This window comes from Typopeltis vanoorti, chromosome 2, assembly GCF_054136105.1.
Source record: "Typopeltis vanoorti isolate ZY-2024b chromosome 2, IOZ_Tvanoo_1.0, whole genome shotgun sequence".
Classification (NCBI taxonomy): domain Eukaryota; kingdom Metazoa; phylum Arthropoda; class Arachnida; order Uropygi; family Thelyphonidae; genus Typopeltis; species Typopeltis vanoorti.
Genome location: NC_143550.1, coordinates 165,078,258 through 165,091,704, shown reverse-complemented (window position 1 = coordinate 165,091,704; position 13,447 = coordinate 165,078,258). Strand labels below are relative to the sequence as shown.

The window sequence follows — 13,447 nt, the reverse complement described above, 5'->3', positions numbered from 1 at the left end:
ATACACATTATGTTATTGATAATAACAACAGCAGAACAGTAACAGCTAACAGCGCATCGATTTAGGAAAGGTAGCTACATCAAAACCAGAAATAAAATCACATTATGACAGCAATCATAGCGGACTCGAGGAAATAATTTTTACATTAATATACGTTGATATATACGATGACTAGTTTGACAATAGACAGCTAAAGAAACAATTTGTCGTAAGAGGAGGAGGAGGAGTTTATAAACAGTAAGATTTTAGAAAGCTTAATGACATTTTACATGTAAAGCAGTGTCCTTAAGCAATTATAATCATTGTATTCGGAAGAGAACCATAGAAACAGTATTGTAGCTTGATAAATAGCATAATTCACTTTAAAATACACCTCTTGAAACACTGCATTACTTATAATACCAAACAGCAAGCCAGTTTCATCGCAATTACCATTTACAATGCTTAATTGAAGAATGTATATGAATATATGTGACCCAAATCCATTTGTGCGTATTTTAATCTATTTTGTTTATTTTTAAGTATGTCACTTATCATTTATACTTGGAAAAAAAATGGCGATATAAACCGATGACGCATAACAAGAAAGTAAAGTTATTTATGTTTTACTAATATGATGAAATGTACACACAATATTTTACATGCGAAATCTTTGATTTATTTTGAATTTTAATTATTTTCATGTCACAATTTGCAAAATAAGAATGTAAATTAAGTATTGTTTTTCCAGCCACGTTGAATTTAATAGTAAATAATAATTTATAATTTAAATATTACATTGAGAAATTTATTTTTCTACCATATTATTTTTTTAAACTCAAAATAACTAAACCTCGTAGAATCAAATAAAAAAAATGTAAATATGTTGTAAATAAAAATAAGAGCGGGGATTAAGTAGCCATATCAATCTTAATTTAAAATATTTAAAGAATTCTAATGTTTGATTCCCATAGCAAATTTTGTTTCGGTTGTATTACTATTTATAGAAAATCTTCTATAAATAGTAATATTTATATATTATAGAATTATATATTCTATATTATATATTATAGAATTATATATTATTTTGATATATATTATTTTGATATATAATAGTATTAAAAATAATAGTTTTAATACTATTATATTATATAATATTAAAAGTTCTTGAGGAAAGTTTTGTGATTAACTATTAATTTAATATTTTTATAATGATTAAGACATTCTTTAAAAAGATTTAATCATTTTAATGTTGTTTTTAATTTTAAATAAAATGAATAAATTGACTGAAGGATTTTTATATTATTATCTTAAATGAGAAATATAAATAATAACAATAATGTTGTTCTTATATTTAAAACCATGTCGAATCTTGCGTATTGTATAGAAGACAATTTCTTAAATTGTCAAATTTAAAAAACTGATCGACATGATTGTAACTAATTAACATAATTATATCTTTGGATCCCTGGTGGAACAGAGAAAACATAATTATTAATTTCAAGCACTTATATTACAGCAAAGGTTATAGAATATTCATTATTTGTTTCTTTACTTCTTTGTATCCATTGAAAAATTGAGCAGCGTTAATTAAAATTCTTGACAAGGGAGAAAGTGTCTTTCATATTGCTAACGGTGTGGTCCTGAGTTGGACTATGTCTACCAGTTACCAGTAATACAAGATATTAATTGTAAAAAAAAAAAAAAAAAAAAAACTTGGACCATATTCACATAGCGGCAAATCACTATACCCGATTTTAAATTAAAAAAATACAATATAAATAAACATTAATGTATCCGTCCCATTTAAAGTGAACTAGAACAAAAGTTCCTTGTCATTGATACATTCAAACCATATACCAATTCTCATGATGTGTCCACGTGATTCATTCAATGAGGCTATGTTTCTACTCCTGATGGTAATGCTCAATTACAATTTTGGAACTGCTAAGAATATCGATGTGAGAGAGCAATGATTGTCAAGATTTTCAGGATTTTGCTTCAAATCCTGATCGTATTCAGATCCAAACATCACCTTAAACGACATACGTTACAATATGCAACGCTAGTCTGTTAAACTGGAATAAAAAGGGTACAAATCGATCATGTGCTATTGTACTGGATCCTTTTTAACAACACTGAACACGAGTATTGTATTAGAGAGCTTTTGGATAGAGTGGACTCGGATGAGTACAAACGTAACTTAGCCTACGTGTATAATGTGGTATGTAAATAGTACCGACACTCACTATCTGATCTGGTTGTCTGAGTAGATATTGAGTCTCCTCTTTTCAATTTAGGCTGCGTATTCGATTCCATTGGGACATAATGGATTTTGCGTATTTACGTGGTACATGATTTTTATTAACGAACGTGAACCCACTGTTCTACTTATAGGAAGCCGAAAGAGACATGAATGATAACCATATTTGGTCTCTACCACAACTTCCGGATTTTTTAACCCTTAGTCCATTCATGATACTAAATGTCGTAGAATTTTACGACCTTACATAGGATGTACTTTAATAATAAAAGGAAAATGGTCTGAAGGGTCAATTTATTATAAAAAATGTTTTGAAATATTAGTGGAATCCACCAGACATCTTGAAACTCACAGGATCCATTAATGGAAGCGCGGTTCCATTAAAATAAGACGGATAACGCCTATGACCTCTAAGTGACCTATCGGACACCCAAAGTGGGATTAGTTACTCCAGGATGGTGTTTACCAAAATGAGTTGACTTCAAATCTACGTCTAAAAAACAGGTCAAACTGTATAACGATTACAACCAGCAGAAACGAACCCTTGGCTTATTGAATATTTCCGATATTTACCGAAGATATGACCATGAAATCTTAGGCCTCCTAGTAATTGAAACCTTATTTATTTATTTGTAAAGCATTTTATGCGTGTGTTTGCACGTTTTGTTTGTAACCTCTAATTCGTATGATAACATGCTAACTTTTAGATGACATTCACTTAAACAAAAACAGATAAAGATGGCACATGATTTCTATTCTTAGTTTGGAGTCGTTTGTCAACTCCCTTGCAAGACAGAACGAACGGAGAACTTTTACGAAGTATGCAGTTGTAAAAATGTGCTATCAAGGAACAATATTGTAACATATAAAATGAATACACAAAAAGTAATTAAAAAAACTATAAAAATTAAATACGTTTGGCTGATTTGGGTTGTAATGAAACCCTTCGTGAGTTTTGCTAATGCTTAAGTGACGCATGAAGGTAAACCCACCAACCTGAAGATCACATCGTATTGAATTACGAGCAAAATGAACCTCAAAGTATTCCAATCATATTGAAAGCCTCCCATATTAAAAATTTCTGCATTTTTTTTCAAATGCGTAAAATAATTTTTTCTAGCTCTAGCCAAAATATTATTCCATCAAACGTAATACATTACATTTTAAATTTACTTTAATAACTTTGTGTAATTAAATTGCAAGGAGACTTTCACATTGTAACTGTTTCTTTGTCAATATTTTTCACTTCTCGATACAGGCTTACTGTTTATATAAGCTTAAAAACAAATACACTGCAATAGGATATTAAACAGTAAATCTATTAATTCCTCCTCCTTCTCTTAGCGTATCCTTTTGATGCATCGTAATCCTTAAGATGATCCTCATTCAATTTATCTGAAGCACTCAGTCACTTTTTCTTTGTTTTTTTTTTTTTCCCAGGAACCACAGTTATTTAAACTTGTAGATATGTTTCTCTTTTTATTATTATTATTATATATATATTTTTACTAATCCTCGCTGATATCTAAACAGTCTTTGGCAAACATCTATGCACACAGCTAGGGACGATGTTGCTGTTGCATCTTCATGCACAGCACCAATCGGTGTTAAAATGGCAGGGCACGCACGAACATGTTTTCAATGAGAGGTGGAGCAGGGACTAAATCCTCCAGTTTCAAGTAAAAGATCCTTTGCAAACCTTGCATGCTGAGTGTCCTTAAATCGGGTAGTTTAGCCAATATTCGAGAAAAATAATGAGGCTTTTTTTGCGCTTCGCTGTTGTACGTCACGTGATCGCGTAAGGAGTTGGTTATGTTGGTCTGCAGCTGTTCCACTCTTTCTGGATGTTTTAGACCGTGCCTCTCTGCAACAACAAAAAAATAAAACAAATTAATCATATAAGGAATTGTTCTTGATGAAAAAAATATATGCTATCAACTTTCAGATTTATCGTTCAAGAAAATTATATGTGAACTTCTATAAAAAGTTAGTGGACTAGTTATTTCATTACGATTATTATTAATATTATTGCCACTTGTCTTCCAAGTAAAAGACATGATTCCATGTAACATAAAAAAAAAAAAAAACTCCTATATCACGGTATCTGCGAATCCCTACTCAGATACGAAATAACAGTCTATGCAAACACATCAAACAGCTACCTAACAAAATTAGAAACATTACACAGGAAAATAGTGTCAACAGTGATCTGGACACCTTACACGCAACAACCAATATCACCAGTACATGCCGAACACAGAATCCTGAGCATTAAAAACCTGAAACACTACATAACATTAATAAGGAATTACTTCAACATCACCTATCGAAACAACAGAGACACATATCGTATAACACGACCTGCAACAACTCTCTACATCCCTATCAACAACTCATACGGTTTTTTTGTGAAAACACATCTGATACCCACGCTACTCAACAACCAACCAAGTAATTTAAAACACATAGACAACTACAGAACATTAAAACACGAACTCTGGAAACTATACCAACACAGTTAATATACGTTAACACTTTTATACACATGAAAAATCACCAGCATCGAACGCCTACATTCCATCCATAAACAGTAACAACAACATAAACAGTGAAGGCTAATCCAACTCTCTTCATAAAAGCTAACCCTAGCCTTCGACGTAGGGGGAGGGGATTAGCCCGCTTCATTCAACTAATTCTCATAATCATATACTGAAAATTATTGTAATGTATATGTCAATACCGTGAATAATAATAGATGATAACACTGATATGAAAAAGAAGTGTATTTATATTTAAAGAAAAAAATATTAAAAAGAAATAAGGCACTTTAAACTGCGAACAGAATTTTCTACAGAGCAGAAAATGTAGTATGTCTTAATTGTACATGAGTAAATACTCTGTATGATGATAACAGAAAAAAATTATTATTGTTAAAAAAATTATTATATAGAGAAATTATATATATTGTTATTGTATATATTGAGTATAAATATGCAAAAAAAAAAAAACTGTAATAATCATTATTGTTAATATTATAATAATATACGTTGTAAACAATTATTATTATTTAAAAAAATATTATGTACGTGCAAGTATCTGTAATGCACAATTGTGTTCATGTAATATATTATAAATATTATGTATATATAAAAATTATCATTATTATTATTATATGCATGTATGTAAGATTATATGCATGTATCTGAGACATAATAAAATATTTACAAATTTTGAAGATAAACTACACAAAGCTATTTTAGATCTAAATGAGATATCCAAAGATTATGGTATGATAATATCAACAGAAAAATCCAAATCGATGGCCTTTAAAGGACAAGATCCAGTAAGAACTAAAATAGTAACAGATAACAAGATCCTTAGAACAGGTGAATTCATTTAACTACCTACGATGTATGATCACATATAAAAACGAAAAAGATATAAACGTAAAAATTGCAAACTATTTAAAAATAACAGGTGTAATTAACTCTATATTTAAACCAAACCTAGTTCAAAAACAAACCAGTCTAAAAGAATACAATACATTAGCCCTACCAGTCCTATTGTATGGAAGTGAAATCTGGACAATAAAACAAAAAGACAAACAAAGATTAACAACAGCAGAAATGAAGTTTATGAGAAAAACTGCAAAGTATACCCTATTTGATCACAAAAGAAATGAAGAAATTATGAAAGAATTAAACCAAGAACCAGTAATAGAAAAAATTTAAAAATATCAACATAAATGGATGGAACACGTTCAAAGAATGAAAACAGAAAGATTACCAAAACAAGCCTTAAAGTACAAGCCATTAGGAAAAAGAAAACCAGGACGTCCTCTTAAACGATTCAACGATGACTTCTAAGGCCGGAACAGGCCATACTAGGCCTAAATCCTTGATATGCATGATAATGATGATGATGATGATAATAAAATGTTTAAACAAAAAAAAAAAACTTTTACAAGACGACTTGGCCCTCCACGACATGGTCACATGCCCAATAATTCCCTTTGGCCTGAATGAATTTTTTCGATGCAAATAAAGAGAAGATCGAGAAACAATTTTAAAACCATTTGAGATCTCGTAAACAACATCCATCACCATGATCGCTTCCGTCCAAAGTTGACGATCTTTTAGGCAAAATTCCATTTTCGAAAGGCATAGTAATTGCAAGCAGAAGGTGCGATAATGAAAACAGTTTCAGACACAACAACAAATTGACTATACAAAATTACACAAATGTGCAGGAGCATCGTTTTGAGGCAAAGACTCGCCAGCCAGATTTGTTTCATCTTTTAGATAGAATTCTTAATCATTCTAACACACCTCTGTATTTCCCTCCGGTCCCATTTTGAAAAAAAAAAAAAAAAAAACTCTATGGATATCGCGATTCACACCATTTTACATACATTCTAGACAGTAAACTTAAATCAGACCCTATAAATAAATGGAACCGTGTGTGTGTGTGGGGGGGGGGTTCTGGGAGGAATTAAAACTTCCGAAGTCTAATTTGGAAACTTTCTTGGGCTAATGTAATCAAAGCAATTATTGAATGGTAGCAAACATTTTGTCTGATCGGTCACTTGGTTTATATTCAAAGGTTGACGTTCAAGACAGATGAATTAGTGTTGGAGACTGTGTAGGTTTGTATTGTAGGCGGTGATTAATCTTAAATTATAAATATATAAATAATTTTCTTTAGGATATTTTATTTAGTTTTTATATATTTAGGAAGCTCACTAAAATAATAAACAAATACCATTAATATCAACGTATTATTTTAGATATTATCAAAATATTTATAAATTAAAATAATTTATCATCATCATCATCAAATTCCTGCCATGTACCCTCAAGGGGTGTACAGGATATGACAGTACTACATGAAAAAATTACATCATTACTAACTTCCTATCTACAATTTCCCTCCAAATCAGTCTGTTACTTGTCAAGACTCCAACATTATCAGATCTTATATTTCTATCCTCTAAGGCACTTTGTACCGTATCAGTCCACCTATATCTTGGTCTTCCTCTGGGTCGTTTTCCTGCCAACCTGGCAGAGAACACTTGTTTTGCTAATCTTTCCTCTCCCATTCTATTTAAGTGACCATACCATCTGAGATTAGCTCTGCTAACGCATTCCTGGATGCTGACAATGTCAAGTTCTTTCCTAATATCCTCATTTTTAATATGATATTGCCATTGATGCCATCTGTTCACGCCTCTAATCTTTCTCAGGACTCTCATATCTGCGGTCTCTAGTCTTTGGTCAAGTGTTTTACTTCTGACCCAGCTCTCAGATCCATAAGTTAAAATTGGTTTGAACACAGTCTTGTATACAGCTAATTTAGTGTTCCGACTAATTTCTTTCTTATTCCATATGAATTTATTCAATTGACTTCCCACGATACCAGCTTTGCTGATTCTGTTGTCTATTTCTATATTTAGTTTACCATCTTCAGTAAAAATTGTGCCTAAGTAGCTGAAATGTTTTACTTGTTCCACAGGTTCTCCATTCACAACACAGTTGACATTTTCAATGATTCTGCCTATTTTCATTGTCTTTGTCTTTTTATTGCTGACTTTCATACCATATCTATTACAACAGCTATTCAATTTAGTCAGAGAATCTTGCAGACTTGTAGCGGATTTATTTAGAAGTATAACATCATCCGCATAAAGCAAAGAGCTGACATTAACATCTCCAATTTTGATATCAGGTTTAATACCACATTCCTTCATAATGTGATCCATATAGATAATGAATAACAGAGGGGATAATGTACATCCTTGTCTCACACCAGATTTAACATTAAACCATCTTCCTGTACTTCCTTCAATTCTAACTGCTGACTCACAACTCAAATAAAGACTAAGTATTGCTTGATATAATGCCCCATTGACACCATATAACTGCAGCGTATTGAATAGCTTCTCTCTTGGCACCTTGTCATATGCCTTTTCCAAATCGACAAAACTTAAATACCGATCTTTGTTATATTCCCATGCTTTCTCGACTATTTGTCGTAAAGTGAAGATCTGATCCTGACAGCCTCTATTTGGCCTGAATCCAGCTTGTTCTTCACCAAGCTTTTCTTCCACAATTCTTCTCAACCGCTTCTCAAGTATACTTGCATAGATCTTGCCAGGAACACTCAGTAGGGAAACACGTCTGTAATTCTCACCTTCAGTTTTATTTCCCTTTTTATATATGGGCACTATGAGAGCTCTACTCCAATCATCGGGAATTCGTCCCTCTGTCCAGGCTTTCTGAACTATGCAGTGCAGCCACTGTAAGACTCTTATACCACCATACTTCAGCATTTCTGGTCGAATATCATCTACTCCTGCTGCTTTTCCACATTTCAAGCCTTTGATAGTTTTTTCTACTTCAAGTATGGATATGTATTCCTGACTGCATGCCTGGTCAGTGTTTTTTATCACTGTGCTGTCATCACTGCTTGTTTCATTTAGCAGTTTTTCAAAGTAATTACTCCATACTTCAAGGATATCTTTTTCTCCTGTTTTCATTTCACCTTTATCATCTCTAATTCCTTTTACAGCACTCTTTCCTCCATTCCTAAGCTTCTTCAACAACCTCCAGAATATTTTGCCACCTTCTTGATATTTATTTTCTATATTCTTGCCAAAGTCCTCCCATGACTTTTGTTTAGCTAGTTTTACACACTGTTTAGCTTTCTTACATTTGTCTCTGTATTCTGTAAGAGTAAAAGCTGACTTATTTGCCAGGAACTTTTGATATGCTTTCTTCTTTTCCTTCACTGCCTCTTTAACTTCCTGTGTCCACCAGGGAGTTCTGATTTTTTTATCCTTGCACACAACCTCACCACATGCCTCTCTGGCAGAATCAATCAATGTTTCCTTCAGAGTTTGCCACTGAATCTCCAAGGTTTGATTCCTGTTCTCAAACTCTTTCATTTTCTTTTCAATAATATTTCTGTATTTTTGTCTACAGTTCACAATCTGAGAGCTGCTCGACTTTTATTCGCTTTAAAACTTTCTTACATGTTATTCTTTTCAATATGAAATTCAATTTTATCCTGCTCAAGACTAAATAGTGATCACTTCCAATTTCAAATCCTCTGTACACTCTGGTGTCCTGCACCAGGGAGAAAACATCACTATCAACAATAACATAGTCAATGAGACTTTTCTTATTCCTTGTCTCTTCTCTCCATGTGAATTTGTGCACATTTTTATGTTGGAACATGGTGTTAGTAATAACCAGTCCATGTCCTGAGCAGAAATCCAACAGATATTTGCCATTATTATTAGCTTTGCTCTTTTCTCCAAATTTTCCCAAAATATTTTTGTATGTCTCACAATCATTTCCTACTCTACTATTTAGATCCCCAACAAGGACCAACTTTTCCTTTTTCATTGTGTCAGTTGCTTTTTCTAAAGCCTCAAAAAATTCCTCCACTTCTACCTTAGTAGAACCTTCTGTGGGACCATAGGCACAAATAAGTCTCATTGTCCAGTTCCCCATTCTTATATTTGCCCACATTACTCTACTTGAGACTGACTGCCATTCAAGAAGATTAGCCTCGTATTTTGTGTTGAATACTATGGCTACTCCTTCTTTTCCTTGATTGTCATTGCCTGTAAAATAATTTATTAAAAATATAAACATAAAAATATAAAATATAAATGAATAATTTTGAAATATAATCAAGTAAGTTCTCGGGAAAGTTACCTGTTACTAAAGCCAAGGCACAAAGGCAGGCAAAGGCAGAGATGTCAATGTCCATGTTGTGTAAACTTTTCGAGAAGTCCAAAATGGCAGTGAGCCAGTCGCCAAAGCTCCTCTGACATTGGTGCCGGTGAAGCACAACTCCATTACAGAATGCATAGCTGGTGTCGCCTGGTTTCGCTCTGAAAATCGAAATAGAGAGAAAGAGAGAGAGAGAGAGAGAGAGAGAGACGATTAGCAAAAACTTTTCTACCGTTAATTTTTTAAATTTAGTTCTTAAAAATCAACAAATTACACCACTGATTTAATAGCAATATAACTACGTATCATATAAACATTACAAAGTCACATTAGCTCATCACGGTACTAAAATATACATTAGTACCATGAGTAAGCTAATAGAAGATTAAAAAGTAAAGTAACAAAAAAATCTGTTTTCAAGGTAAATGACATTTCACATAATTTTTTTATCATACTTAATTGGAGTAAATAAAATCAAGTGATTGTATTTAATCGAATTAATAAATTTTCATTTGAATTGTAAATTTATTGGTTTTTATTTACGTATTTAATTTCATTATATTTTTAGTCAATTTTATTTACTGCAATTTGTATTTATATATTTATATTTTCTATTTTCTAAATATATTTTCTTAAATTATATATCGTACATATAATTTTGAGTAATCTATTTCTTTTTTTTTTTTTAATTTTAAGTAATCTTTTTCTTATTTTTAAGTAAGCTATTTTTATATCAAGGCAATGAACCTATTTATTGTTTTTTGCTCATGTCACAACGAAAATGTCACCTTGATGATAAGTTGCCTACAAATAAGGGTTTGACAGATATACAGTATGACAAATTTTCTATGGTGTGGCTTATTTGTACTGTGTATAATGCCCTGTTCTTGATGCATTTTAAAGATAAGAGATTTTTTTACTTGTGAAATAAAAGTTTTAATTTCTTTAATTTTTGATTTATGATATATTTCAACTTTGCCAACCGCCATGCTAGGTATCAAATAATTTATTACGCCTGTGGACATTCTGCCCACAGGCGTACGATAACGATCAATGGGAATTTTGGACCATTCTTCCTGTAAGCATATGAGGTCCTGACTGCTGTGTGTGGGGGGGGGGGGAGTACACCCCCACACAACAATCCAGGCCTTGAGTACACCCGACGCTCCAGTTCATCCTCCGCAGATGTTCAATCGGGTTGATATTAGGGCTCAGCTGAGCCATTCAGGTGTGCTGACATTCATGTCCACAAACCACGTAGCAACAGCAGCTTTATGACATGGTGCCTTGTCTTGCTGAAAGAGACAATGGTTAGTTCCGTAGAAATACCACAAAGTAGGAAGCATTGCATTGTTGTCCAGAATGTTAAGATATCTTTCGGAATTCAATGTTTGTGGCACCATAAACAGAGGTCCGAGGCCAAATCAGTTGGGGTTACACACTCTAGTAAGAGACGTTCGGGCATCCACCATTCCTACACCTGTCCATCTGCTCCGTAGAGGGTGAAGTATGATTCGTCTCATATATTGAGGTTCAACATTGGAAATCCATGTTGTCAGTTTCGGTTCTGAATGTTTTTGTACAGATTTGTGTTCCAGTCGATGCATGGAACACTCAAACATGGCCGAGATGGAAGAGATGCCCGGCATTCAACGAGTCGGCCGACGACTGGCGGTTTTTACATATTATCCTTCGTAGCACCCTACGTTCATGTTCAGTGAGTGTAGTGAATCGTCCACTGCTGGTAGCACTTGTAGTTGGCTCCGTGCTCTTCCATCTCAGCCATGTTTGATTATCACTGATTGTTGACCGGGGATGGCCCAATTTGTCAAAATTCGCCAAAAAAAAAAGAAAAAAAAAAAGAGATAGGCCTGCAGTATGACATCCTATCACAACGCCTCTTTCAAACTTCGTCAATTCCCTTCTAGCATCCATTTCACCTGGACACAGTTGTACTGACTTGGAAGCATCATATTCCTCCAATTTATACCAGCTACAAACACTGACTCGTTACATGACAAGATGTAACTTGTCCATGGGGGAGTCCGTTAATTTCTTTCCAAGCAGCGTATATTTAATATATAAATATTAAATATAGTAAATTATATTAAATTATAAAATTCAAATAATAATAATAATTATTATTATTATTATTATTATTATAGTTAACTATTTTTGTTTCTATAATAATGAAATTCGTAATTTGATTATTTATCTTTTTTTTTTTTTCTATTGTGATCAGTTTCATTTATTATAAAAATATAAACCGTTTTGCTTTACAAGTACGCTATTTGTAAACCAAATAAGGATGGCAAAACAATATTCTTGTAATGAATAGTAGTTCATTACAATCACACTTCAATCACACGTCCAGTAGGCAGATGTCACTACTTGCAGTGTTGCCAGCAGCGAAAAGTCGACTTGTGGCGCCACCACAAAAGAAACTATACTGCATTAAATTGCATTATTCAGATTATTAATACAAAACGATACAAGTTTGAAACAAAGTAAAATAAAGAGCAAAAAATAATTATTTTAAGAGATTTCAAAATTTTAAAAACTAGAAACGGTCTATAAATTTTCCGCGTCCCCCCCCCCCCCCCAGTTAAGAATCACTGCTCTAGAGGGTTATTTTTATTTGAGGAGTTCGATAATTTGCTTAATGAAATATTTCATTCAAAATATTAATGGCATCCGAATATTCTGGTGGCTTCCTAGGACAACATTTTTTTTTTTTTCAACACTTAATAATATATGATCAAGTAGATCGTTGAAACTTCTGAAAATATGGCCACATTCACCTGGATAATAAATATTATCCATGTGACAGTAACGCCCTCATTTCTTTCTTGGATTTTCGTATTCGGTCACGATTTCAATAGTTACCTTTATCTTGAATTCCTATCAGTAAATAACTTGCATTTGAATATATCACTCATGTATACGATTTTATTAAGTATGCAATGCAATTCCTGTTGTTGTTTGTTCGCTTTTTTATTTTCAAATTCCATTCGATTGCCTTTATATTTAAAGATCATGCCAGATGTTCGGGAAGTTACTTTATGTGAACAATAACCTCCTTGATAATGGACTGGATAACTTTTCCAACAAAAAATGGTTTTAACTTAGTGATCTGCCATAACTATTAATTCGGAGATAAAGCTGAAGCTATGAGCTATCTGAATGTTATATTCTTAAACAAGACAATTTTTTTTTTAATGTGAATCTCACGTACGGAAAGTTGTAGATCTTTTGTACATTAGTACTGTCGATGCAGTAAGGTAAATACTTCATAAACTCTATTCTAGAGATCAAACATGGAATGTTAAGTGACTTCAAGCCTCCGATAAGCAGGGGAGAGCCTCACACGGGGCGATGATATCCATCTCCCACTTAAACACGATCACAAACATCTGTTTTAGAAGAACTTTATCTGAGTACCTCAAATCTACGATGTCTGCTAATT

The 13,447-nt window shown here is 32.7% G+C and overlaps 1 protein-coding gene across 1 annotated transcript in view; it reads right to left on the bottom strand.

The window, feature by feature from the left end:
• Nucleotides 1–3,398: 3,398 nt before the first annotated feature.
• Nucleotides 3,399–13,447, bottom strand: part of LOC150109611 (putative nuclear hormone receptor HR38) — an 87,448-nt gene continuing 77,399 nt past the window's right edge. Inside the window, exons 9-10 of the mRNA XM_090409198.1 lie at nt 9,964–10,142; nt 3,399–4,106 (exon numbers count right to left, since the gene is read on the bottom strand). Of these exons, the coding sequence (XP_090265324.1) occupies nt 3,850–4,106; nt 9,964–10,142 (436 nt within the window). The 3' untranslated portion in view covers nt 3,399–3,849. The remainder of the gene's footprint in view (nt 4,107–9,963; nt 10,143–13,447) is intronic.